Consider the following 27,769-nt stretch of genomic DNA (forward strand, 5'->3'; position numbering starts at 1 on the left):
GCCTCCCCACCCCCATCTCCCATGAACCAACACATCACTCCCACTGAGCTGCAAACCCACTTTCATCACGCACTTTCCCGCTCCAAGACTCAAATGAATCACTCGATCAGGAAATGCAAAGTGTCCTCCTCCTTTGTTTCAAGGTCAGACACAGCATTCTTAGGGCCTCACCTTCTGCATCTGGGCCACCAATGCTGCACCATTGCTGAAGCTGTGCTCTGATGCCTCTGGCTCCGAGAGGCCGCTTCGGGGACCAGCGCTGCTGGTTAACACGGGGGTGGGCAGCGCGCCCGAGGGCTCATACTGCTGGCTAGAGGGCCACTTCCCCTTTAACACCACCTGACAGATGTTATCCAGGCGGTTGATTATCACGCGATCCTATAAAAAAGGATGCAAGCTCTGAGGAGGAAGTACTAAGTTATCCAAGTTTACAAAGTCCCTTGAAATCAAGCCGCATGTCTTCTAACCAGAAGGAGTTGATTAGAAGAGGGCGCACACAAAGAGACTCACTTTTGTAGTCTTAAAAGAAACGGTGTAGTCTGGACAATGAAGATGAAAAGCCATAGCACTGTAAATACAAAGATGTGCTGAACGCTTTGGTCTTATGGTCTAGTTATGGTCCTGATACCATTAAAGTCATGTAACTAATATCTTTTAAAGATATTAAACATTTGTCTGAGTTGGTGATTCAGAAAGATTCTAAAAGGTTTAATGTAAAGGATTCAAAAGCTGAGGATGCTCTGGGTGGAGCATGCAAGCTCCGGGAGGTACCTTTGGCCACTCGGAGAATGAATAGAGCGTTTTCTCCTGGAGCAGCTGAGCAATGGTGGGAGCCCGCGCCTCTTGCAGGTCGTCCCCGAGGTCTCCCGTGATGCCTGAGGTCGAGCTCTTGCTCTCTTCCTCAGAGTACTTCCCTGGATAATCTGGGAAGAGAGGTTTTAAAAATAAATGAGACAGGTAGTTGGTAGACTGAAGTGATCTAAAAGATAGGACATCTGAGCTTTTTTTTTTTGGCCGCACTGGACAGGGAACCTAAGTTTCCCAACCAGGGATCAGATCCACGCTCACCCCCTGAACTGGAAGGGTAGAGTCGAAACCACTGGACTGCCGGGGAAGTCCCTCATCTTCTTAAAACACTGGCCTATTGTGTGCTTATTTATTTTAAACTGATTAATTACCATGTCTTCTATTTCCAGAAGCGCTCTATCAGTTAAGCTATAAACCCACATCCTGCTCCAAGGCTACCCAAGCAAATCATCTGGTAAGAGTCTGCGTTGGTAACCAAATGACAACACTGGACGACCGCAAAGGCTTCCCCACTTGGTGCAGCGGGGTGAGAGGGAAGTGAACACTGCTTTGATACAGAGGCAGAGACAGTGTGGGAAATAGAACATGGCAAGAGGCTGAGATTAACGATGAAGAAGGAAAAGTCCTGAAACTTACAACGAAGGTAAACAGACCTGATTTACGCTAAAAAATGATGCAAAGACACCTAGGACAGTCAACATCACTGACAGAAATGGAAATGCGACTCATTCCTTCAGTCTTCAGTGGTGAGCACTTATTATCAGTTGTGAAATGGATCTTCAACCATTACCCGCTTCACAGTGCTGACGGGGGACGAACTGACTGTAGGAAAAGCTGGGGGCCCCTTCCGTGGCGAGACGACACGGAGTGTCCGCCCTCTGCAGCGTGGAGGTCTCGCTGGTGCCTGTGCACCAAGTTCCCCAGGGGGCCGCAGGGACCCCTCAGCAGGAGCAGGGCCTCGCCAGGGCAGGGGATTCAAGGATAAAAACAGGACAGTGTGGCGGCTCTGGCCTTCTAGGCTCTTAAGAACTCCTTGAGGGAAAGGCAGCCGGGAAAAACACGCTAATAATAAACGAACAGTTTCAATTATAAACCATGGTGAGGACCATAAAGGGAAAGAAACAAGGTGCCCTGATAGGGAAGGAGCAGGAAAAACTCTGCTGGTAGAAGGGAGGGCTGGTAGAGGGGGCCTCTCAGAGGAGAGACCACCCAGGAAGAGGCAGCAGCGGGGGAAGGGTGCGCTCGACTTGCTGAGGAACAAGGTGGGGGGGGGCAAGTATATACAAAGATGGGGGGGTGGAGTAGGGGGGGCAGGACCATCACCATCATGCTGAACTCTATGGGCTGGGCCAGGACAGAAAATCCAAATTATTCTATATCCAATGGGGGGCACACCCCTGCCAGGTTTTAAGCACAGAAGGTGAATTTAAGTTTTGAGAAGAGAACACAACGCTATGCGAGAAGGAGTCAGGAGAGAAGGGGCTGGGCCAGCTCGGCCAGAGACTGCTCCATCGGCTCCAGAGTTCCAGTCTGAGAAACAGGCAGGGCCCTCTCGGCCCTGCCAAGCCCACACCCCAGCTTCGGAGGAACCCTTCTGGGGTCTGCCAAAGCCCCTTTAAAAGCACTGGTGCAAGGGACTCCCCACTGCTGAGTGTGTGAGTAGCTCACAAGAGCTTATCAAGTTCACTGCTGCCTCCTAGCCCAGCACAGCCCAGCCCCACGGCCAGGAGAGGACCGAGCACCTCCTCTAACCCATCCTTGCTGGACTGCCTGTGTTCCCAGGACTGAGTAGGTAGTGATTTCCCCCACGACAGAGTTCAAAGAGCAAGGTGTACATATAACCCCGCAGGTGGCAGGGACCCTTTATGGCCTGGGGCGAGGAGGGTGGGCAGGTCAGGGCTGGCTCCTCCCAGGGTGGCTGAGGGATGCACTATAACTTGGGTTCAGAACCCTTCCCAAGAGAGTCAGCAATCACAAGGCAGAAGCCAAAGGTGGGAGCTCAGAAATAAAAAGGAAGTCAGACAACCCAGGGAGCAGAGCAGGGTTCCTCTCTCTTTCCCACTTTAGAGCAGTGGTCCCCAACATTTTTGGCCCTGGGGACCAGTTTCATGGAAGCCAATTTCTTGGCGGTTGGGAGGGGTGGAGGATGTTAACGTGAGCGATGGGAGGTGGCGGGGGCGGGCGTGTGCTTGTAAAATACAGATGAAGCTTTGCTTGCATGCACACTGCCCGCCTCTGGCTATGTGGCCTGCGGAACCTCAGCTTTGGAAGAAGTCACTGTCCTGTGTGGAAGGGGCTGGCCCACCTGAATCCCTGTGTAATACATGGGCCCTGGCACCAGACTGGCCACCAACAGGGTATTCTTTTTTTTTTTTTTTCTGACGAGGATAAATAAGAACTATTTTTTGTTCACCCTAATACGCCCTCTTGGATTTGAAGACATAAAAACAACAGTGAAAAAGTTAAAAACCATTTGTTGTTGCTCAGAATCTCTAATCACTGTATTCATATCCTCGTAAAACATACGCAAATCTCAGGCCACCTAGAGTCTTCACATTTTCAAATCCTTTCCTTACCTAAGATCTCCCTATTTAAAAAGTTCAGACCTATTTGGATTTTTGCCGACTTGCATGTAATTTGGTTATTTATTTATTTTTTTACTTAAAAAAACTGCTTATTTGGCTGCACTGGGTCTTAGCTGTGGTACGTGAGATCTTTAGTTGCAGCACGTGGGATCTAGTTCCCTCACCAGGGATTGAACCAGACGCCCCTGCATCTAGAGCACGGAGTCTTGGCCACTGGACCACCAGGGAAGCCCCTCATTTGGTTATTCTTATTTCTGTTGCGTTACTCAAAGGACACTCAATACAATGCACTGACATTACAACACAGGGTTTTGACAGTTGAGTGGGTTGCTTTTTCCTTCTCCAGGGGATCTTCTTGACCTAGGGATTGAACCCAGGTCTCCTGCACTGCAGGCAGATGCTTTACTGTCTGAGCCACCAGGGAAGCCCAAACCTTACTTAAAAAGTTAAGTCAAAGTTGCTCAGTCATGTCTGACTCTGTGACTCCATGGACAATATAGTCCATGAAATTCTCCAGGCTGGAATACTGGAGTGGATAGCCTTTCCCTTCTCCAGGGGATCTTCCCAGGGATGGAACCCAGGTCTCCCGCATTGCAGGCGGATTGTTTACTGAGCTGAGCCACCAGGGAAGCCCAAGGATACTGGAGTGGGTAGCCTATCCCTTCTCCAGGGGATCTTCCTGACCCAGGAATCGAAATGAGGTCTCCTGCATTGCAGACAGGTTCTTTACCAGATCACAGTTATTTTTGTGGAGTTCCTGAAAAATGACCTGCATCTCTGTTAAACTTCAGCTTCCTGGCATCCCCTGGCTCTTCTCCTTTACCCAGTTTCAGCACCCTACCTGGTGGAACAACAAATTCCCCTTGATGTCCTATATGGCATCTCATGTATACCAGCACACAGCCCCTGCCCAGACCACGCAGTTGATGCAGCCAAGGTGCTACAGTCACCCTTATCTTTCTGGAATGATCAGACGTAAGCTACTCCGCCCCATTTTCATATAGGAATGAGCCCTATACCCTTCACGTTTAAACACACGGTGGGTGTGAGAGGTCGGTTTCAGAAGCGGTAGAACTCTCACCAGCCCCCACGCACTCGCCCTCCCCGGCCTGGGAGAACTGGCTCGTCCAGGACACAAGGTCTCACACACAGTACCTTGACTCTGGCAGTTCCCGTCTTTATCGAATTCCTCTTTACTCTCATAATCCATGTCTTCCGGCTTGAGCTCACTCCCTTCAGGATACGGAGGGAGACCTTGGTTCCCTTCTGTGCTCTCTTTCCAGGGTTCCTTCAACAGTTCCTGCTTCACCTGGAACAGCTCAGGTGGGACAGCAGTGGGCTCGCCCCTCATTGTGACATTATTGGCTTTGCTTGTGAAGGGGTCTGGGGGGTAAGCCTGGGGTTTCTCCACTTCAAACTCGTCCTTCTCGAGGCCACGTGTCCACCTCTCCACGTGTCTGCAGTGACACTGACAAGCTGTGGGAAGGAAAGGGCCCTGCGGTCCAGGAGGCTGGCTTGTGGCCTCCGTGCTCCCTCTCTTGGCTTCCTCCGTGAGGAAGCCGGCCAGGCTCTGCTCCCCTGTCATGCGGGTGGTGGGCTCGCTGAGAGGCGACGCTGCCAGCCTTTCCTGCCTGCCTGCGGCCAGCTCGAGACTCTCCTCCTCGTTGTCGTCCTCGTCGTCCTCCTCATCGCTGTGGTTCGGACCCAAAACCAACTTGCTTTCTAAGCTTTTGCTTTCTAGTAAGTCAATTAGCTGCTGGTCTGATGACAAATTTCTTCTGGAGTCGCAGACACTCAGGTTGCACATGTCGACGAACCCGCTCTCGTTCCCTGGGTCCAAGGAAGGGGAGGCGAAGCAGTTGGAGTCCAGCTGCCCGATGCTTTCAGGTCTTGGCCCTGCCTCGCTGCAGCCGAGTTCCCCTTCCTTTGAAAGAGACATCAACAGGTGTTTCTCATTTTTAATGTTCATCTGAGCCACTCCTGCTTCTAAAGTTTCCATAAAAGAGGGGTCTGAGGCTATTTTTGCCTCGTGGCCCCGGGGCTGGCAGTTTCTGTCTCTGCTTGCGGGGATGGCCATGGTGTCTTGCTTGGATTCAGTAATGGCACCCGTGCTGCTCTGAAAAGGGCCTGGCTCATGGCTTAGTGCCTTCTTCCCGTACATCATGGTCTCCAAGGACCCAGGCAGCAGACTCTCGTCATGGGTGAGGGAAAGGACATCTTGAGTTTTAGAGATGAAGCTTTCACAGGTCATGTCAGATAAGCTGCCCCTGGGTGGACCAAGGTGGTCGTCTCTACCTTCGATTTTCATGAGGTTCTCGGGTTCGTTTTCAAGGGACTCGGAAGTCTGGCTCATGTGTGTATAGGCCAGAGACTCATACAGTTTGGAGTTGGTCTGGTACAGGCAACAGAGACTCTCTGGGGCCTGGGGATCAGGTCTTTTGTGCTGGGCGTAGTTCCTGTAGGCGTCCAGGAAGGACAGCTGGGGGTCGGTCATGACGTAGTAGTCAGTGCGGTTCAGGCCGTGCTTGGCGGTGCCGATCAGCAGATCGCGGTCATGCTTCCCACACTCCCACCAGACAGGCAGGTAGAGGCTGGGCCTGCACAGCTGCAGGCGTTCGTGCAGCTGAGGACACGTGAGCACCTGCTCTCGGACCTTCCGCAACAGCTCGATGCGGTACAGCGTTCTCGCGGCCCGTTCTTCAGTGATGGGTTCCACGTAGATGCTGGGATCCAGGGGGCCTGCGAGGGAAAACACAGCGCCCATCACTTAAGGGGAGGTCCACGATACCCCCACCCACCTGAGCCCCTGCATCCTTATCTTATAGTTTGACCACCTGGTCCTCAGTAAGGCAGGGCCTTAGTGGCCCCTCAAAGACGAAAAGCTGAAACAGGAAGGAAAGATTTTATGAAACCTGGACAGACCCACTGAGGGTAAAAGGAGAGCATGAACACTCCAGTTCTGGAAACGTTACTTCCTGATCGGTAAGTGTGTACTAAGTGCCTTCTCACTAGATACTTTATGGACGCTGTTTAGATCTCACAAAACCTCTAGCTACATCATCATCCTTGTGTGAGGATGAGGAAAGAGGCTCGGACAGGCCGACTTGCTCAAGGTTCCGAACCAGAATGCCAGTCTAGGTCTTGTCCGCGTGACTCTGAGATTCAGTCTAAGCAGCTCCCTGGTTTTACTGAAAACTGCCCAACCGTGCCACCTGGGGGCAAAAGGTGGAGTGTCAGAACATGCTGCCATCAGCCCAGAACCCATGCTGAGTAGGCGCGACGTTTGTTTCTGCTTTTTCTAGAATGTAGTACTATGGTCCAGAGTGAGTGAATCCATTACGAGACTGAAGGGAGGCCAGGGGGAAAGCTGGCGCCAATTCCCACCAGGAAGAAATTTCTCAGAAGGGGCCTCTACTGGAGCACAGGAAGTTTAAATGACAGTCCCATATTTTCCGTGGCTACAAGTCAACACATGAGAAAACATTTAAGATTTAGTCTAAGCAAAGTGCGGAGCTCACAGCAGGCTAAATCTCTATGAGGCTGAAAAAAAAACATTTCTGTGGCATTTTAATCTGAATTTCAATTTTTGGTGGAGTTACATCATTTTGGGAGAGAGATTTTATTTTATGAGGGTGGGCTCAATTAGAAGTTTGTGGGTTTGGGAAAACCCACTTTATCTGAATTCTCCACATAGTCTCCATGTCTATAGCTATGACTAAAGCAATTCTCTACCCTGAAAATAGGCTTTTACCCTCTTTGTCCCCCTGGGAACAGAGTGACAGAGCATCCTCACCACCGTCCTTCCAGGCTGGCAGACGACAGACACTGCGGCACATGGACATGAAGCTATAGAAATAGTGCTCCAGGCTCTCATCCGACTTCTTGTCCAGACGGGAAATGACGCGAAACTGTGTCCAGTCAAAGGTTTTCTTCTCTTGATCGTAAACGACACCAAAGGAAGACACTGTTCTGTAGAAGTCGGCTTGCTCCCTCCTGGTCCACCTAGAGACAGAATCAGAAAGGAGAGGGAGCAGTTTTCCCTTTTTGCTTTTCTTCGTTGTTGAAAAGAGCTTAAAACAATTACTTACTGAGTGCCTAGTTGGAGAGTCTGCAAGGTTCACAGAGCAGGCAGAGCGTGTCTATTTTATTGTTTAAATTGGGAGGAGTCACTTATAACAAAAACAGCCCATCAGCCCTCCACTGCCTGCAAATCATGTGTGCATGCTTGATATCTCTTGACTTACCAGTTTCGGAAATTACCCAGTTCATTTCCTCTTGTGGGAGATAAAGATTTTTAATATAAAAATACTCTGTAGGCTTAAATATTCTGCCCATGACAACAGAGAATCATAGAATCCTGGAGGATTATATGAGGATTCTATTATAATCATAGAATCCTGGAGGGATCTTTTGGGCCATTAAATTCACTTCCTTCATTTTACAGATGGATAAGCTGGTCTGGAGTGAGGCAGGGTCTCCCTTGGTCACACACCTCCCTGACTTTCATCTCACACGGGCTTTCTTCCTGGTCTTAATGTAAGTAGATGGGTGATCTTTTCTAGGACACAAAGGCTCTCTAGATTTTATACCCTGCAGGACTAAAATAATGACTTAAGGGAAATGGATTATTTCCCACCAGTCTTTACCAGGAGCTCTTGGGCATGGTACTTGCTGCCCCCAGAGGGACTCAAGCTAGGAGTGGGGTGAGGGGTCAGTAGAGGAGTGAGAATAAGGGAGGCGGCAGCTCTGGTTCTCTCTTTGGGGCCAGATGAGAGACCTCTTCTCCCTGAATTACAAAATTTCGTAAAGCCAGGAGTATAGAGAAGTAATTGAACTCACTATGTGGTATTTCGATTCACTGGACGTTACAGTAAAAGGATGGAGATACAAAGACCCCATCCTAAAGGAAATCAGTCCTGAATATTCATTGGAAGGACTTATGCTGAAGCTGAAACTCTAATACGTTGTCCACGTGATGCGAAGAGCCAACTCGTTAGGAAAGACTGATGCTGGGAAAGATGGAAGGCAGGGGAAGAGACAGACAACAGAGGATGAGGTGGTTGGATGGCATCACCGACTCAATGGACAAGAGTTTGAGCAAGCTCCAGGAGGGGGAGATGGACAGGGAAGCCTGGCATGCTGCAGTCCATGGAGTCTCAAAGAGTCAGACACAACTGAGTGACTGGACTGAACTGACTCAAAGAATGTGAGCTTCACTCATCCATTCTCGTGGCCTCATCCCCAGTCTGTGCTGACCTCCGGCTGCCGTTTTTAGCTTAATTCTCAGATGGGCAAGTACCTCCTTCCTTCCTTCCTTCTGGGCTGGCATTTTATGGTAGTCATTGCTTTCATAGGCTTGATAAGGACTGCTGGCTACAATAAGACCACTTCAGTGCACGCTATTCATTTTTCTGATAAGAGAATATGACCTGATGGATATGTTTAAATCACATCCCCAGAGACTGGGGTCCTATTCACGTAAGTCTGGGAATTGTGAAGAGAGGCTGTCCTAGATCTCACTGGACTCCTGGGCCAGCATGACACCACCACTGAGGCTGGATTTAACAGACTCTAGAGTTAGCTTAACTCCACACGAGAACATCAGACACACTTGCCCTCCAGCCGTCAGTGTTTCCCTGGTCACCTTTACCCAGTGGGCAGCTCAGCATGCCCTCTTGACTGCTGGCTTTTACCTCTTTTGGGATTCTTTGTTGATGAGCTCCATCTCTGAGGACCTCCGGAACATCTCTTCCTGGACCCAGTAGCCCTGGTTTCCTAGTCCCAGGACCTCAGGCCGGCAGAGCTCCTTGCGGTTACAGCGCTGGTAAACGGTGACCAGGCGTCGGAGACGAGCAGTGAGTGCGGACGAAACCGGCCAGGGTGATTTGTCTGGGTCGGAGCCATCCTGGGCTTCAAACATCAGTAAGGATATTAGTATTTACAGACAGAACTAAGACTATGGTGACTGGGGTTTTTGGTGGTGGCTCTTCCCCTTTGTTTAGAGAAAACTAAAGCAGACTTTGTAACTTAATAGAAGTAGCTGATATCTAACAGCTTGGGAGCCAGGCACAGCTGGAAGGGCTGCAATAGTGCTTCAGAAACAGCTTTGGGTATGGTGGGCTCTGTTCTCTCTCAGATACAAGTGTGCCTGTCTGTAGGGGCAGAATGGACTCGAGGGCCTTGCTCTAAGGTATTGGAGTAGGTGGACCCACTGAGGCCGTCTCTAGAACTACGGGTTTCTGTGTGGCTGGGCTTTCTAAGCACCAAAGCCTCCAATTAAGTCTGGATTCAGAAAAATAATCAAAAGGACAAACCAAATACTTCTAACTTTTCTCAAAAGAGGAAAAAAAAAAAAAAAAGAAAAATCAATGAAACCACGATTCATTTTCATCCTCAGAATCCATCCTGACGTTCATTTCACTGCCAGGCAGAGGAAGCTGGCCAGAGTCACATTAAAGCTCCATGTGTGACTCCAGCAGAGTTTGGTGAAGGTCAACTTTATTGGCTTTTAAAAACAGCCTCCTTAAAAAAACAGCATTAAAAAAAAATTACGCATGAACTCCAGGATAACTGCAAATGGAGATCTTATTTCTCTTTGCCTTCAGAAGGACACAGTCTCACCTGCCCGGGTATCATCCTTCTTTTCAGCAAAAAGGCCATCACCTCCATCACTGGAACTCTCCTAGGGATAAATGAAGTCGAGTCATCAGAAAAACTGCGGCTCAGACACCCAGTCCCTGTATAGAAGGAGTAAAGATGTACAGGCAACATCTCCTGCCCAGGAACATCTCAAAGATCACGATGGTCCCTGATGAATAAAGCTTAAGATCTGCACAGTCTTCAAAGAGCCAGAAAGCAGTTTATTTAAAATAAGCATTGTTTCCCCCCGGAACTGTGTGGAATGATTCTGCCTGTAGAGAGAATGAGCTTGAAGAATGACGAACTGGCATGCTCCCCCTGGCAAGTACATTTTACACGCACTACGTCAATTGTGAGCGTAAATATCTGCTTTACCGTCGTCGCCTGCAGCCTAAGACTGTCACTTCGTGAAGCGTGTGCCTGTGTCGTTGGATTTTTGCTGCGGGAAAGTGTCACACTCGCGTTCATTATGCTGCATGCACTTCACAGCAAGTGACACTATTTTCATAAAACAAGACTGCTCCAGACGGGAGACCTGATGGCACACAACTCCAGCAATTTAAAATTAAAATCACGAGCTGAGGCTCAGAAGCTCAAGTGATATCACAGGCGCGGAGCTTATCCAAGTCAGAGTACATGTCAAGCTGGCTCTAATGGATTCCTCTCCAAAGGCGTGCTTGGTCTCAGGAAATGAACTTCAAAGGCTCCTCATACACAAGGCACGTGGGAGTTTGGGGAAGGGCAAAGAGATAGCACTAGTCTTCAACTAGCCTCAGTTTTTAACATGAAAATTTATTTTTTTTTACCGAAGTAAAGTGGACTTAACAGTATTACTCAGGTGTACGACACAGTGATTTGATATCTTCGTATGTTACGAAATGATCCCGACCGTGGGTGTATCTGTCACCACACAGTTATCCCAATATTCCTGACCACGATCCCCATGCGGTAGGTTCCTCCTAGTCACACCCCTGTGACTTATAATTTTATAAATGCAAGTTTGCGCCTCTTAATCTCCTTTACGTAGTTCACCCATTTTTTCCCACCTAACGTACTGTGCTTCTGACGAGCATCTTAAGACCTGACTGATAGGTGAGAACCACCCCAAGATTCATGACTGCGGCCATGAGGGAGCACAGGGCCAGATCAGAAGAAGGTTTAGTAATCCACAGCCTGTTGATGGTTTTTGTGTGGCCCTTGAGCTAAGAACGGGGTTTACATTGGAGGAGGAGGAAGGGAGGGGGAAGGAGGAAAAGGAGAAGAAAGAGGCAAAGGAGAAGATGTGACGAAGACTCGTCTGGGCCCCAGGCCTAAGATATTTACTGTCTGGTCCTTTACAGAAAACTGGGACCCACAGCCCAGGAGAGCCGTAATCTCGTGTCAGGAGGGATGGACAGATACCGACAACTGGTGATACTTAAAAGCCAAACCTCTCTCCTGGGCCCTTAATACCGTGGAAGGACCTGACAGAGAAAACCTTGAGAAGCAGAGGAGCAGGCACAGTGGTAACTGCTGACGTAACGAGAACCACATGTCACTGGGCACAACCCTTTACGTGGCTTCTCTCCTTTAGTCATCAGAACTGCTTCCCCAGGTAGAAAGTATTAGTATCCTCATTTTACAGATGCAGAAAACAAGTTCCAGGAAGTTCTGTAAGTTGCCAAGGCCACACAGATACCAAAGGGCAGAGATGGATTTTGAGCACAGGAGTCTGCGAGGGGCCTACACTGCAACCACTGAGCTGTCCAAAAAAGAGTCCCATCTGAAAATGTGACTCAGAGAGTGAAACATATTTAGGGCTGAAAAACACTAGTTTAATCGCTCTCCTTTGGCCATATGACATCAGTGAAGGGAGGAAGCCTCACACTGATTGACTGCACCATTCTGAAGTGTCACTTAAATGCACCATCACAGCCTCTCCCATGTTTAGGTAGTTATAAGCAAAACCCAATCAGCCATGCCTTACATCCTTTGCTGCCACTGAGAACATTTTTGAGTATCCTCACAGTATCTATGCAAGGAGAGATAAGAAAGCCTTCCTTAGTGATCAATGCAAAAAAATAGAGGAAAACAAAATGGGAAAGACTAGAGATCTCTTCAAGATGATTAGAGATACCAAGGGAACATTTCATGCAAAGATGGGCTCAATAAAGGACAGAAATAGTAGGGACCTAACAGAAGCAGAAGATACTAAGAAGAGGTGGCAAGAATACACAGAACTGTACAAAAAAGATCTTCACGACCCAGATAATCATGATGGTGTGATCACTCACCTAGAGCCAGACATCCTGGAATGTGAAGTCAAGTGGGCCTTAGGAAGCATTACTTCGAAAGCTAGAGGAGATGGAATTCCAGTTGAGCTATTCCAAATCCTGAAAGATGACGTTGTGAAAGTGCTGCACTCAATATGCCAGCCAATTTCGAAAACTCAGCAGTGGCCACAGGACTGGAAAAGGTCAGTTTTCATTCCAATCCCAAAGAAAGGCAATGCCAAAGAATGCTCAAACTACCGCACAACTGTAGTCATCTCACACGCTAGTAATGCTATGCTCAAATTCTCCAAGCCAGGCTTCAGCAATATGTGAACTGTGAACTTCCTGATGTTCTAGCTGGTTTTAGAAAAGGCAGAGGAACCAGAGATCAAATTGCCAGCATCCACTGGGTCATTGAAAAAGCAAGAGAGTTCCAGAAAGACATCTATTTCTGCTTTATTGACTATGCCAAAGCCTTTGACTGTGTGGATCACAATAAACTGTGGAAAATTCTGGAAGAGATGAGAATACCAGACCACCTGACCTGCCTCCTGAGAAACCTGTATGCAGGTCAGGAAGCAACAGTTAGAACTGGACATGGAACAACAGACTAGTTCCAAATAGGAAAAGGAGTACGTCAAGGCTGTATATTGTCACCCTGCTTATTTAACTTATATGCAGAGTACATCATGAGAAACGCTGGGCTGGAGGAAGCACAAGCTGGAATCAAGATTGCTGGGAGAAATATCAATAACCTCAGATATGCAGATGACACCACCCTTATGGCAGAAAGTGAAGAAGAACTAAAAAGCCTCTTGATAAAAGTGAAAGAGAAGAGTGAAAAAGTTGGCTTAAAGCTCAACATTCAGAAAACTAAGATCATGGCATCCAGTCCCATCACTTCATGGCAAATAGATGGGGAAACAGTGGACACAGGGGCTGACTTTATTTTTCTGGGTTCCAAAATCACTGCAGATGGTGACTGCAGCCATGAAATTAAAAGACGCTTACTCCTTGGAAGGAAAGTTATGACCAACCTAGACAGCATATTAAAAAGCAGAGACATTACTTTGCCAACAAAGGTCCGTCTAGTCAAGGCTATGGTTTTTCCAGTGGTCATGTATGGATGTGAGAGTTGGACTATAAAGAAGGCTGAGCACTGAAGAATTGATGCTTTTGAACTGTGGTGTTGGAGAAGACTCTTGTGGGTCCCTTGGACTGCAAGGAGATCCAACCAGTCCATCCTAAAGGAGATCAGTCCTGAGTGTTCACTGGAGGGACTGATGTTGAAGCTGAAATGCCAATACTTTGGGCACCTAATGTGAAGAGCTGACTCATTTGAAAAGACCCTGATGCTGGCAAAGATTGAGGGCAGGAGGAGAAGGGGATGACAGAGGATGAGGTGGTTGGATGGCATCACCGGCTCAATGGATATGGGTTTGGGTGGACTCTGGGAGTTGGTAATGGACAGGGAGGCCTGGTGTGCTGTGGTTCATGGGGTCGCAGAGAGTCGGACATGACTGACTGAACTGAACTGAACTGACAGTATCTATGAAGACCCTTTGAATCCTGAAAGCTGTAGTTATAGACACTTCTAGACTGAGAAATGTTCTGGCCGGGTTCTAGTGGGTGTTCCTTATGCCACACAGGTGGCTGGTGTGAGCCCCACGACACCCCGAATCCACACAGGTAGCCCCAGGTGGCAGGTGGAAGACACATGACACGCAGGCTTCCTTTCCAGTCTCCCTAATGCTTTCTTGGCCTCAGGCAAACCCTCTCAAGTCAGGAAAGCTTCTGGGATTGGTAAGTGCCTCTCTGTCTCCTGCCCTCTCCTGATGGTAGGTCCCCTTTCTAGCAATGACAGAAAGGAGATTTGGATGAGCAGCAGCCAAAGTGAAAAAGACGCCATAACATTCAACATCATCAGTTTACCAGGATTGCGGGAAGCACACGGGAAGTCCTGCTTCCGAAGTCTGAGGCTAAACATTTCCTGGTTTCTGCCTCTGTGAATCAACCTGAAAGAAATATTCATCTCGGAAGAAGTGTGAATCCATTATTTCAGAGTACAGGGTCACCATAAGACCGTCAAAGGGCAGGCAATGGATTGGTGCCAACCTGCAGTTTCTCCATCCTGAGCCTGCCTGTGTTTGGAGTCTGATTGTCTACCGCTCTCTGACCTTTGGCAAGCTGTTTCGAGCTCGCTCAAGCTTATTTCGTTGTTTGCAAAATGGAGGCGATAGTACTTTATGGGCTGATTGTGGTCAAGCTCATTTCTTCATTTGAAAAACAGAGATGATAGCACTTTATAGGGAGATTGTGGGACACAGGTAAGTTGATGATGTGAACTGTTTAACTAAATGCTGGCACAAGGCAAATGCCTGACACATGGCAGCTGGGACTGAGGAGCAACCCACACATGGACCCAACTGCTGGGGAACCATCCAGTATGTCTTTCATTCAACTAAAATGTGTCCTCTAAGGACAGCTTCATGACACAGTGGAAAATAATAGTAATAACAACTAAAGTCTATGGAGACCCAGGTAAATAAGTGGGTAGGATATCATACTGAGTACTTCATGTGTTTTTCATTCATTCAAAATGACTTAAATGACCCTTTTTAGACAGAAATTGCAGAATCAGTTCAGTTCAGTCGCTCAGTCGTGTCTGACTCTTTGCGACCCCATGAATCGCAGCACGCCAGGCCTCCCTGTCCATCTCCAATTCCTGGAGTTCACTCAGACTCCACGTCCATGGAGTCAGTGATGCCATCCAGCCATCCCATCCTCTGTCGTCCCCTTCTCCTCCTGCCCCCAATCCCTCCCAGCATCAGAGTCTTTTCCAATGAGTCAACTCTTCGCATGACGTGGCCAAAGTACTGGAGTTTCAGCTTTAGCATCATTCCTTCCAAAGAAATCCCAGGGCTGATCTCCTTCAGAATGGACTGGTTGGATCTCCTTGCAGTCCAAGGGACTCTCAAGAGTTCTCCAACACCACAGTTCAAAAGCATCAATTCTTTGGCGCTCAGCTTTCTTCACAGTCCAACTCTCACATCCACACATGACCACTGGAAAAACCATAGCCTTGACTAGACGGTCCTTAGTCAGCAAAGTAACGTCTCTGCTTTTGAATATGGTATCTAGGTTGGTCATAACTTTTCTTCCAAGGAGTAAGCGTCTTTTAATTTCATGGCTACAGTCACCATCTGCAGTGATTTTGGAGCCCCCCAAAATAAAGTCTGACACTGTTTCCACTGTTTCCCCATCTATGTGCCATGAAGTGATGGGACCGGATGCCATGATCTTCATTTTCTGAATGTTGAACTTTAAGCCAACTTTTTCACTCTCCTCTTTCACTTTCATCAAGAGGCTTAAAAGTTCCTCTTCTCTTTCTGCCATAAGGGTGGTGTCATCTGCATATCTGAGGTTATTGATATTTCTCCCGGCAATCTTGATTCCTGCCTGGGAAATCCTATGGACAGAGGAGCCTGGTGGGCTATGGTCCACAGGATCACAGAGTTGGACACGACTTAGCGACTAAGCAAAAACAACATGCAGTGTGAAAGTGCTCTTAAACACAGTGGGAAAATCAGAGAGAGTCATCAACTCTGCCAGACCCAAATCAGGCAGGAGGAAGACATCTAAGAGGTAACTTTTGAGCTTCAGATCGAAGGACACAAGAGTTTACAAGGAAGAGAACACAGGAGCTCTCTTTGTAGAGGTAACATGATGCAGAAAAGGAGTTTAAAAGATCCCACAGCAGTTTTCATCTGTGGAAAAATCAAGCATCCTATGACCTTCATAAATTTCATGTACAAAGTAGATACACATCAAATGTCATTAACAGAAAATTCAAGGGTTTTACAACGGAAAGACTGCAGGATTTAGAAAAAGACGTGAGCAGAGAGACATTGCTCTTGGCTAGCCTGACTTTTCTTGCAGCTCATTAAAACTATTTGATCTTCCCCCAGTCTAGAATGGGGATAAGAGTAACACCCAACTGAAAGGGAAACGTGCTTGGTAAGCCTGGAAGTACTCCAGCTACAGTCAAACATCACTATTTGAGTTCAGAGACCTCCTCAAACTCTCAACTCCTAAGAATAGAGTCATTGTTCAGATCCTCACTGAACTTTTCTTACAGTAGGATCTGACCATGTTAGGCAGTAAGTTTCCCTGCAGAAGTTTTTTTCTAGGTCACTTGGCACATAACATCACCCTCCTTTTACAAAGAGCACCTGCTGTAGGGAGCACTGCAGACTGAGGACAAGGCCCAGGAGTCAGACACATGAACTTTACTGTGAGTGGCCTTCAGAGCTGGGCCTGGCAGCTGGTCTGCCTCTTCACACTGGCTGTTGCTAGAAGAGGTGCGTACCTGCAGCTAGAATAAAAATCAACCCTGAATCAACTGGAAGAACTGTTGCTGAAGCTGATGCTCCAATACTTTGGCCACCTGATGCAAAGGGCTGACTCACTGGAAAAGACCCTGATGCTGGGAAAGACTGAGGGCAGGAGGAGAAGGGGATGACAGGGGATGAGATGGTTGGATGGTATCACCGACTCAATGGACATGAGTTTGAGTAAACTTGGGGAGACAGTGAAAAACAGGGAAACCTGGAGTTGCTGCAGTCCATGGGGTCACAGAGAGTCGGACATGACCGAGCAACAACAACAACTCTTTTGAATATGAAAATAATACTTGATCAGGAAAAAAAAAAGCCATAACATCTAGTCTGAATTCTCCTGTCTAGTCTGTCTAATGTAGTTATCTAGCCTGACCTCTTCTATCTGTGAGACTCTGGCAAAGTCCTTTACGTTCCTGGCGGCAGGGGGAGCGGAGCCGTGAATCTCCTCAGCTTTCAAATGAGGGCAGTTAACACCTGAAGCTCTTACGTTACACAGCTGAGGTGAGGATCAACTGATACAAGGGGGAATAGTACTTTGGAGAGAGTACTATTCAGAAGAATTTAAGGTACTATTTTCATCTCTTTGATACTTGAGTTGCCGCCTAAAATGCAGGAGACTTTCGGGAGACATGAGTTCCATCCCTGGGTCAGGAAAATCTCCTGGAGGAGAAAATGGCAACCCACTCGCTACTCTTGCCTCAACAATCCCATGGACAGAGAAGACTGGTGGGGTCTCAGGAGAGGCGGACGTGACGCAGTGACCTAACACCACCGTGGGAAAACACATCCCATGTTCTAGGCAAAAGGAAGTCACAGTATAAGCTAGGGAACTGAATGGCAGAGCTCGGATTTTAATCGTCAAGATCACAGCCAGCTTCCTTCTGGTCCACAGTCTGAAGCTTGAGAGTGATATGCTTCAATCCCCTGCTTCTTAAATCTTGAGGAGATACGGAAATATATATTAAAAAAAATTTTTTTTTTTTTTTTTACTTTGGGAAAGTGATGTCTTTGTTACTGTTATAGGAATCAGAACTGATGGAAACCAAAGTAGATACCATTCTTCCAGCTAGAACTAAAAGAAGAGAACCTAAAATTTTGGGTTGGTCATCAGAAGAAGAAAGATTATGTGGATAAGAGAGTCAGTTGAGGACAATGCTATAGTAACCTCTGGTATCCAGAATCCACAAAATCCTAACAGATTTAGTTTCTCCACTCAAAGCCAGAGAAAACGTGGTCAAATAGTGCTAGGGCTCTAATAAAGCTTCGGTCTGCTTATGCAAAGTCCTAGAAGCTCATTTGTAACATGCGATACAGATTTCTGCTTCTGGGAAGATGCATTATTTCCCTATTGCTCACTATAATTACAACTAAAGCCCCTGGACACTATATATAAAACACACCTAAGAAAATGCTGACAGGTGAAGAGAAGGTAGACCAACTAGGGACTTTGGGACCCATGGAATGACACAGTAGTGAGTTCCTTAGGTTTTCTTTTTTGCCTTATATGCCTTAGATTTGGCGGTAAAGAAGCTGGCTACCTGGAAATGACAAAAGGGTGCAGACAAAAAAAGCCTGCTTTCTCTAGCCCAGGACAAGGAAAAGGGCAGGCTAGGAATGGACACAGTGTTGAGATGAGATGTGCTACACTCCAGCCCAGCAACACAAGAGCAGACAGTGGCTTGCCACACCCACACCAGCAGAGGCTGGTGGGGGCTCTAGGCGTTTGCCTTCGCCATGCTGTACCAGGGCACCCGGTTCCCCTGCTGGGTGGTGTCAAAAAGTCAAGTAGGGAGCTTGGATTTTCATCCCTGACAGCTGGCAATGAGGTCCTCAACCACCCATGGTATCAGCAAAGACCACACGGAGAGCTGAACTTCCATTCTGCCCTCAGGTCTCTTTGGGGGCTGACTAGGAACGTTAACCTCTACTACAGCCAGGCAGTCAAAAGGCATGCTGTGCACTAGGCCCCTGCTCCCCCTGCCCCCTTCCTCTGCGATAGAGGTGTCAGAGGCAGTCAGTCACAACAGAAGTTTTAAATAAGATCCCAAGTCTCATAATATAATACCCCAAATGTCCAGGTTTCAGTCAAAAATCACTTATCATTCCAAGAACCAGGAAGATCTTAAACTGAAGAAAGATAGCCAACAGATGCTAATGCTGAAATGACAGAGATCTTAAGAATTACCTGACATAAGAATTTAAAGCAGTCATCACTGAGGAATTCTGAACACACTCCAGAAGATCTCAGCAAAGAAACAAAGCTTTAAAGAAGAACTAAAGGGAAATTTTTGATTTGAAAAATACAATGATGTAACCAAGCCCAACAAAAACACAACGGATAGGCTCAACCTCAGAGGGAGGAGAAAGAGGTAAGAATCAGCAAGCTCAAAGAGGGAAAAATATAAAGTACCCAGTGTGCCCAAGAGAGGAACAGATTAAAAACAATCAAAACAGGGCCTCAGGGACCAGTGGAACTGTAGCGAAAGACTTGACGTGCATGTCATCAGAGCTATGGAAGGATGGAGAAAGGGTTCCAAGAAACAACGACCGGAAACTTCCCAAATTTGGCAAAGGACACGGATCTGGCAAATCTACACATCTGAGAAGCTGGAAAAGCACCAAACAGGATAAACTCAAAGAATCCACGTATACAAAATCCAGAGTTAAACTTCTGAGAACTGAAGATGAGGAGAAGAGCCTCGAAACCAGCAAAAGAGAAGGGAGACCTAACTGAAAAACAACTCAAGTGACAGAAAATTTCTCCTCAGAAACCACGGAAGCCAGAAGGAGGTGGCACAGCATTTTCAAGAGCGGAAGGAAAGCTGTCCACCCAGAATCCTATGTCCAGTGAAAATGTCCTTCAGGAGTGAGGAGGATATCAAGGTATCCCCAGACGAAGGAAAACTAAGAGAACCATCACCAGCAGACCTATCCTAAAAAGAATGGCTCACGGAATTTCTCCCAATAGAAAGAAGAAATCTTGGAACATCTGGAAGAAGAAAGAACACAGTAAGTAGATTTATGGGTGAAAACAGTAGACATTTCTTATCCTTTTGAATTTTATCAATTATATTTCATAGTTGCAGCAAAAATTACATTATCATTATTGTCAGTGTATGTAGGAGAAATATTTAAGACCATTATAAAGAGAAAAAACTAGAAGTAGGGATAAATTCCAGTAAGGATTCCATACTTCACCTGAACCGGTAAAATGATACCAGTGGACTGTGATATAGTATGTATATGCAATAAAATACCTAAAATAACCACTAAGAAGCTTAAAAACCTAATACAGATAAGTCAAAAAAGGATCAGAAAAAATTTTCCCATAAACCAGAGGAAAGCAGGAGAAAGAAACTAGAGAATCCAAATACAGAGAAAACAATAAAAGGTCAGACTTAATCCTTAATGCGGTAGGCTGCGGTCTATGGAGTCGCTAAGAGTCGGACACGACTGAGTGACTTCACTTTCACTCTTGACTTTAATGCACTGGAGAAGGAAATGGCGACCCACTCCAGTGTTCTTGCCTGGAGAATCCCAGGGACGGCAGAGCCTGATGCGCTGCCGTCTATGGGGTTGCACAGAGTCGGATATGACTGAAGTGACTTAGCAATCCTTAATGCATCAATAATAACATTACATGTAAACGGCTGACTATATATCAACTATAAAACAGAGTGCCTTAAAATATATAACCTGACTAAATACTGTCTACAGAAAACTCATTTCAAATAGGCAGGTTAAAAGTTAAAGGATGGAAAAACTGACTATCATGCAAACATTTGTCAAAGGAAACCAGCAGTAGCTATCTTGATATTAAAGTATACTTCAGAGCCTATCAGACAAGGAGGGGCATTCTATACTGACAGCAGAGTCAACCCACCAAGAAGACATATCCTAACTGTGCTTGCACCAGACAACAGAGCTGCAAAACACGTGAGACAGAAACCGACAGAAGACTGAAAGGAGAAACACATAAATCCGTAAGTACAGCTGGAGCTAAACTAAAAACAAACAACAGAAAGATTACAGGAAAATCTCCAAATGCTTAGAAATTAAATAACACACATCTGATCATCTATGGGCCCAAGGAAAAGTCTCAAGGGAAAAATTTTTTAAATACGTTGTAATGAATGAAAATGAAAACACAGTATAACACATTTCACCACTTACAGTAAATGGTAAAAATTATGGAGCATAGCTAAAGTAACCCTGAGAGGGAAATTCACTGGAAGGACTGACAATGAAGCTGAAGCTCCAGTACTCTGGCTACCTTATAATGCAAAGACCCTGATGTAAAAGACCCTGATGCTGGAAAAGATCATCCCCGTAGTGGGAAACTGGATAGAAGGTACATGGGATCACCCTGCACTGTTTCTTCTGATTCCATCTAAAATCTACAGTTATCTCAAAAGCAAAAGTTTCATTAAAGTAAGACTGCAGAGCAGTTTGTGAGTTGACAATTTTTACAATAAAATGTTGGGGAAAATGCAATGCAACTGCAGCAATGCAATCAAAGACCGATACACCTCGATAGGGATTTCTCACATTTGACTCACCATTTGTTTCTGGAGGCCGACTGCTTTGTCTTCTGTATTGTCTTCTTTATCCGCGTTGCCTCTAAAAAAAAATAAAAGATTAAATAAAAAGAGTAAAAAGCATCACACACTATCTAAAAGCTATTCTGCAATAGGATGCTGGCACAACCCCCCCCTAAATCATTGACCAAAGAGAGTACTAGTAGACACCTTGGGAGAAGGCAATGGCAACCCACTCCAGTACTCTTGCCTGGAAAATCCCATGGACGGAGGAGTCTCATAGGCTGCAGTCCATGGGGTCGCTAAGAGTCGGGCATGACTGAGTGACTTCACTCTCATGCACTGGAGAAGGAAATGGCAACCCACTCCAGTATTCTTGCCTGGAGAATCCCAGGGACAGAGGAGCCTAGTGGGGTGCCGTCTATGGAGTCGCACAGAGTCGGACACGACTGAAGCGACTTAGCAGCAGCAGCAGACACCTTTCTCCACAGGTCTCAGAATCTTGATTTTTCCAGTGTCATAACTTCTACAAGCAATGACCTCCACTCAAGTGAGACTTCAGCAGGAGCCTCAGGATCTACTCAGGACAGTTCAGAGGCCTGCTTTTCAACAATGATGCTATCTTTGAAAAGGTAATTACTGCCCATCAAGAATTAGCTGAATACGTGGCTTTGATAAAAGAACAGAGTCTAGACACTGACAGCTGTACAAACCAAGAGTCCTCTCGGGCCCACCTTAGCTCCTGTGGTAGGGCAAGTGTCGGTGCAGAATCGCTCATGTTTGGCAGCGGTCACTTCCAGGAAAGGACACTGCCCAATGGACCACTGGCAGCTTGCCTCTAAATCCACTGCCTGATGTCTTCTCTCGTGAGCTTAACTACTGCTGATGCCTATTTGTTTTTCATGATGCCTGGGAAAATCAACTTTGAAGGATTCCTGTCTCAAATATTCTGCTCTTCATTGCTTAGGTCGTGGAGGCTGGAAGGGTCTCCTACCTTCATTGCCTGACCAGAGAAAAAACAGCCTCCCCACAGAGAAACCAGCTTTTAGCCACATTCAGGCACCTCCCCCAGGGGGTGTTTCTCCCAAACCCATGAACCCAATATTAACACCACTGGTCCTCTGGACATTTGTTAACATTTCTCTGGATGGATCCTTATTATCTTTGGGGTCAGAGAACGTTATGAGAGCTAGCTCGAGTGTTTGTCAGGGGCTAAGCATGAATGGAAAAATGCATTTCATCCTTTTCTCAGCCTGAGCAGACAGTTAGGGGGGCTGGCATTGTGTACCCTTGAGTCCAGCCTTGCCTGTGACCCTAGGAAATACAACTTTGGGGGAGAAGATCAGGCCAAAAGCTCACCAAATGCAAACCAAGAGATTCTATACTATGTCTTTCAAATACCCATACACTTATGAAAACCACAGCTTTGGCTGTTTGTTTAGTTTTCCTATGAATTCATACATTTGGGGTTATGCCAAAAGTAAATAAAACTCAGACAAAGGGGACGCCTCCATACTTTTTTACACACAACCCACGGACAGGACCTGAACGCCATGGCCGTCAGGCAGCGGCTATTCATGGACTGTGCAGTCCTTAGAAAACGCCGGTATTTCATCTCAGGCATTTCAAGGTCAGGAAGCCTGAACTTGCTGTGCCTCTTCTTAACTTTCTGCCAAATATAAGAGGTTAAGAGAGGTCTGAACTCCTCCTAGAGAATCCTCTGACCACACGAGGCTGGTTAAGGAACAGGGCAGGATGGTGGGCAGCTTGGGGAACCCAGGAAGGATAGAAATGGGTATTTGGATCAAAGTGTTCAGAGTTCAGGAGAAAGGCCTGAGGTGCTGTAGGATGTAACCGAAGCAATTCTGGAAGGCGGTTCAGGCTGAAGGGAGACACCAGGCTGTGAGAGTGCTGGGTGCCTGTGGTCAGAGATTCGTGGCGCGACAAGTCACACTGTGCTTGGTCTGTGCAGCTTCTCACCTTTCGGGGACGTCTGAGGCCCCGTCTGTGACACCCTGCTCTGCAGAAAGCAACTTCTCATCTGGCATGCCCACTTTCTCCAGGAAGCAAAGTGCTGGGTCAGCCCGCATGGCGTTGTACCTCTCGTAACCTGATTGGGGGTGACGAGAAACAACAAGGTCACGACGGGGGTCATGTCAGAACTCATTAAATCTGCCTTGCACCCTAGACACACATTTTGTTTCCCTTATTAAGTAAAAAAAACAAAACAAGCCAAGAAAAAATACTTATTTAAGAATAATTGGATCCTGTAAGACCTCCTGTCGGGGGAAGATCCTTGAGCTTAAACGGATTCCTTTGTGTAGCGCTTGACCAAAAAATGAGAGCTGAAGCGTACCGAGTGTCCTTGAAGACACACAAGATACAGATTCCACTCCCACTTGTTGTTTCTTTTGGACAGCAAGAGGATCAGGCAAGCTGGTTTCACAATTTCTTCCCCTCACTGCAACACCCCCGCCCCCAACTCTGGACACCCTGTTATCTTGTCATCTCCTGCCTGCATGCATGGTTGTTAAGTCACTTCAGTCATTTCTGGCTGTGCAGCCCCATGGACTGCAGTCTGCCAGGCTCTGGAGTCCACAGGATTCTCCTGGCAAGAATACTGGAATCGGTTGCCATGCCCTCCTCCAAGAGATCTTCTCAACCCAGGGATCAAACCCTCGCCTCTTATGTCTAACTTGCATTGGCAGGCAGGTTCTTTACCACTACCACCACCTGAATGGGCTGAAATTTTCTTATGGTCCAAATTTATCCCATGTGTTAGAAAAGGAAACTGAGCAAAGTGATGATGCAAAGGATGAAACATAAAGAGGACAACTGGGATTGTTGACTGGATGAAAATGGACTCGTTGCCTCAGTGTTCAGACTCAGTATAAAATCCTAACCCACTGACCAGGGCTTTGGAACTGCCTCTCACTGTATCCCCAGAGTCAAAAACAGATGGAGGAGTTTTGACCCAGAAAGAGAGATCCCAGAAGCAAGGCAAAACAATGGAACAATGTCACAATGTCATAACACCGTGCGTGAGAATGCTATCTTATTGACTCTAACGTAATCCTACAATGAGACCAGATATTTGGTCAGCTGTTGTCACATCAAACTATTTGGGGGGAATGCCTTTATGGTCCTCGAAATCCTTTTCTTGCTGCTCCTAACAAAGTCCATTTCTAGCTCTGTAGTAGGTACAGACAGCCCATCTCCAATGAGGGTAGATGCTGTGCTGAAAATGAGAACCGTCTTGATCAAACACACTGGATTTTACTCTGCTGGGTATTTCCCTTCTAGACTGGTTTCTGTTCTGGTATCACTGCTGATGCTGGTCTAGCCTTCACATGGAGGCAGCACCTGGTACTTTTTCTCTAAGGGGTTTCAGGTACTTCATCTTTTAATCCAAAGTGACTCTTCTGCCTTCTCCACAACAGGTGCTGCCTGCCCGAGGCATATGGTGGCAGCAATGGGTCCCTTATGTTCTTCTTTATTCATTCATTCCTCAGGGCGATAGTGTGATTACTTTAAGTCTCTCTCATGAGATTGAGGGCTTCCCAGGGACAGAATCTGTATCTGCTTTGGCATTATATATTCAGTTCCTCACACAGCGCCTGACACTGTATAAACTCAAATAACAACTGCCTGGATGTGTCAGTTTGGCCTGGATCCTCTTCCAACAGTCACTGTAGGAAGAACCATTCTCACGCTCTGCCCGTTCTGCCTTAGCTCACATCATGACAGGAATGTCCGTGACTCTCCTACTCTTTTGAGGATATGCCTGCCACCATCTCCACCTGCCGCTCCCCAGAAGAGGCACCTACTACCCAGGTGGGTTCCTCCTCTGCAGACTTCTTATCGTGTGTAGGTAGGTATGAAGTTTGGACAGGTTCTCTACTTCTCTTTCTCAATCAGCTTTGGAGCTAGAGGTGGGAGAGTGATTGATCCAGTTCCCTAGAAAACCCTGACTACTGAAGAGCAGTAGGAGCTGTGTGATAGCAACATAAAGACATAAACAGTAGAACAACAGGCTGCCTGCTCCTGTCCACTTAGTCTAAAAGTTCCTCTTTAAGAATGTGAACAGGGATACTAAAATCCACAGCATGATGACTATTTCGTAAGTCCAGGCTACCCTAGAGGGGCGGCCGTTCATCTCTTCCTGCGATCAAGAGCTGTCACGAGTGTCGTTCAGAACACATTTGCTGCAGAGTCCTTCTTGCTGTCAGTGAAAGCCCCAACAAAGATGCAGCCAATTCTTCCACGGTGGTCGGCTTCTCATCTAAGCAGGGTCGTAGGAGACTATGTCTGGGGTGGATTAAAACAGCCACGAAACCTCGGACAATGAACAGCTGCATGTTTCATAACAAAGAAAATGGCTGCAGCCCTACAGCTCATACTTGTATCTCCAGGGCATGGAGGTGAGGCAGAGAGAGCTCCTGATGGAGCCTTGAAAAATAAAACACCAGACAACGTGGCTCTCTGAAAATGTCACATGTCCACCGGCTGCTGGGTATCTGAGAGTTTGTCATCTGGTAAGACCCATTGTGTGGGTTGGATTATTCTGTAGAGAGAGCTGTTATGTGGGATGATGAGGTGTGTTACCCAGGTGAGGACAGGTCTAAGTCGAGGCCCATGGACTGTCTGCTGGGCAGCACCCAACCAGGAGTGGAATCTGATTTGGACTCTGCAAGACACCAAAGAGGATGGGTCCATGGAGCCAACTACAGGCCTCTGTCCAGCCCAGCCTAGGTTTGCTTACAACATCCTTGTCCAACTACATGGGTCTGGTCCCATCCAAGAGTGAGCCGGTCAGCACCACGTGTGGCTTAACACCAGTCCCTCAGGACTGGGCACAGAGGCTAGGTCTTCCCCATCTTCACAGTGTGTCTGCTAAGCTCATCACATACAAAGTCTTTAAAGCCAAAAGCACAATGTGTGATACAGAGGGTCATTACACAATGACGGGAGATATTAATTCACCAGGAAAGTATGGCTGACGATCCTGACACTAACATCACCAGGCCTCCCAAAGCCTGCAAACACCAGAATCTAAGTTTTGACGAGATTCCTCATTAAAATAGGTATATGCATCGTTGTTATGTAAATACTGCAGGCTGGCCTGCAAATGTTGAAGAATTCTACCGATAGGGCACGTGTGAGAAAGACCGTGAACCTTCCAAAGGCAGAGGAATCAGTGATGGTGGACGGCACCCAGGGCCTGTTACGTGAGAAGCACCGCTCAGGCCGCCCACATGCCCCGTCTCAGTTGATCTTCCAACAACCCTCCAGGTGGCCTGTCTTGTCCTCTCTCTGGTGTCCAGGTAAGGAAATAGGTCAGAGAAGTTTCTGACTTGCCCGAAGTCACACACTGTAAGTGGCAGAGCTGGCAGTGAAGGCAGGGACATCTACCTCTTCCCACTTTTAAGCCCTGCTTTCCAGCTCAAAACGTCGGCTCGTTCACCTGGCAGGGAAGGTGTGTATCAGGTACGTTACAGTGAATATTTCTGGGATTTGCTTTATTTATCTTAACAGTCGGCTGAAAGCAAGGACAGGTACTTAGAACAGGATCAGAGATGAAGAAAACACCATTTATGTCATTTTCTCTAAGCTATTAAAAAAACCTCTCAATCCCCTTTGGTCTCTAGGTAACTATATTAAAAAAAAAAAAGGATATGCTATCTTTTATTCTTAAAATTTTTATAACAAAGATATGTACTAGAAATTAAGTAGAACAGCTGAAATGACCTTAGAATTCTGGATACATGTGAAATGGGAAAACCTAACATTTTCCCCATTTATTTATTGCTTCACTCCAGAAATCCTAGGGCTTGCCACATGGCAGACACCAGGCTGGACGCTGGGTCTGTGAGTGAACGAGAGCAGGGCAGCCACACTAGTGAGGAGGACACGCCACCCTTCCAAGGGGCCTCGCTGATACATTCGCTGTATTTGCATGACCCATACACTCATCTGGGCAAATTCCTCAGAGGACAGAGGGGAGGCTCTACTTTCTCAGAGAGACACGAGACAGGCCCGTGGGATTTTTCAGGAAAGAGAAAACACACTCTGAAATACACACCGTGTTTGAACACGCCAATCAGGAGGGACTTGTCGGCCTCAGCATCCCACCAGTCCACCGGGATCTCTACATAGTCGATGTCAGGCAGGGGCACGTCCAGCTCCCTGTGGAAGGAAGGGCGTGAACTCAGAGTGCCTTCCACACAGACAGAATACAACACAGGAGCTCCTGGCTGGAGCCCTGGGGCTAAGCCACATCCCTAGGTGCACGCTTAGAGGCTGAAGGAACAAAACTGGGAGGATTCAGACAGCAGGGGGCCCAGGTGTCCTAACCAGGGCCCTGCATCTGGTTAAAATGGGGAGCAACTTCAGCAGGTGTATTTGATGTCCAGGCTCAGCTCAGACTGAATGACGTAGAATCTGAAAGCACCTCATGGAGAACGTGTTGCCAGCTGGTCTGGGGTGGGGCCTGGGGCTCTACGTGTCAGATGATTCTAATGTGCAGCTTCAGTTGACAACCACACCAA

General features: G+C 47.1%; 1 protein-coding gene across 6 annotated transcripts in view; it reads right to left on the reverse strand.

Moving 5' to 3' along the window:
• Window positions 1–27,769, reverse strand: part of CHD6 (chromodomain helicase DNA binding protein 6) — a 204,771-nt gene that overhangs the window by 12,427 nt on the left and 164,575 nt on the right. For 4 of the 6 annotated variants that reach the window (XM_069548576.1, XM_069548575.1, XM_069548578.1 and 1 more), the window contains 9 exons: window positions 27,304–27,407; window positions 23,202–23,331; window positions 21,243–21,303; window positions 10,014–10,074; window positions 9,086–9,302; window positions 7,144–7,394; window positions 4,548–6,131; window positions 772–923; window positions 172–378 (listed from right to left, as the gene is read on the reverse strand). In XM_069548576.1, the coding sequence (XP_069404677.1) occupies window positions 172–378; window positions 772–923; window positions 4,548–6,131; window positions 7,144–7,394; window positions 9,086–9,302; window positions 10,014–10,074; window positions 21,243–21,303; window positions 23,202–23,331; window positions 27,304–27,407 (2,767 nt within the window). The remainder of the gene's footprint in view (window positions 1–171; window positions 379–771; window positions 924–4,547; window positions 6,132–7,143; window positions 7,395–9,085; window positions 9,303–10,013; window positions 10,075–21,242; window positions 21,304–23,201; window positions 23,332–27,303; window positions 27,408–27,769) is intronic. The other 2 variants (XM_069548579.1, XM_069548581.1) reach the window with 1 other exon arrangement.

Source organism: Ovis canadensis, chromosome 13 (assembly GCF_042477335.2).
Source record: "Ovis canadensis isolate MfBH-ARS-UI-01 breed Bighorn chromosome 13, ARS-UI_OviCan_v2, whole genome shotgun sequence".
Lineage (NCBI taxonomy): Eukaryota > Metazoa > Chordata > Mammalia > Artiodactyla > Bovidae > Ovis > Ovis canadensis.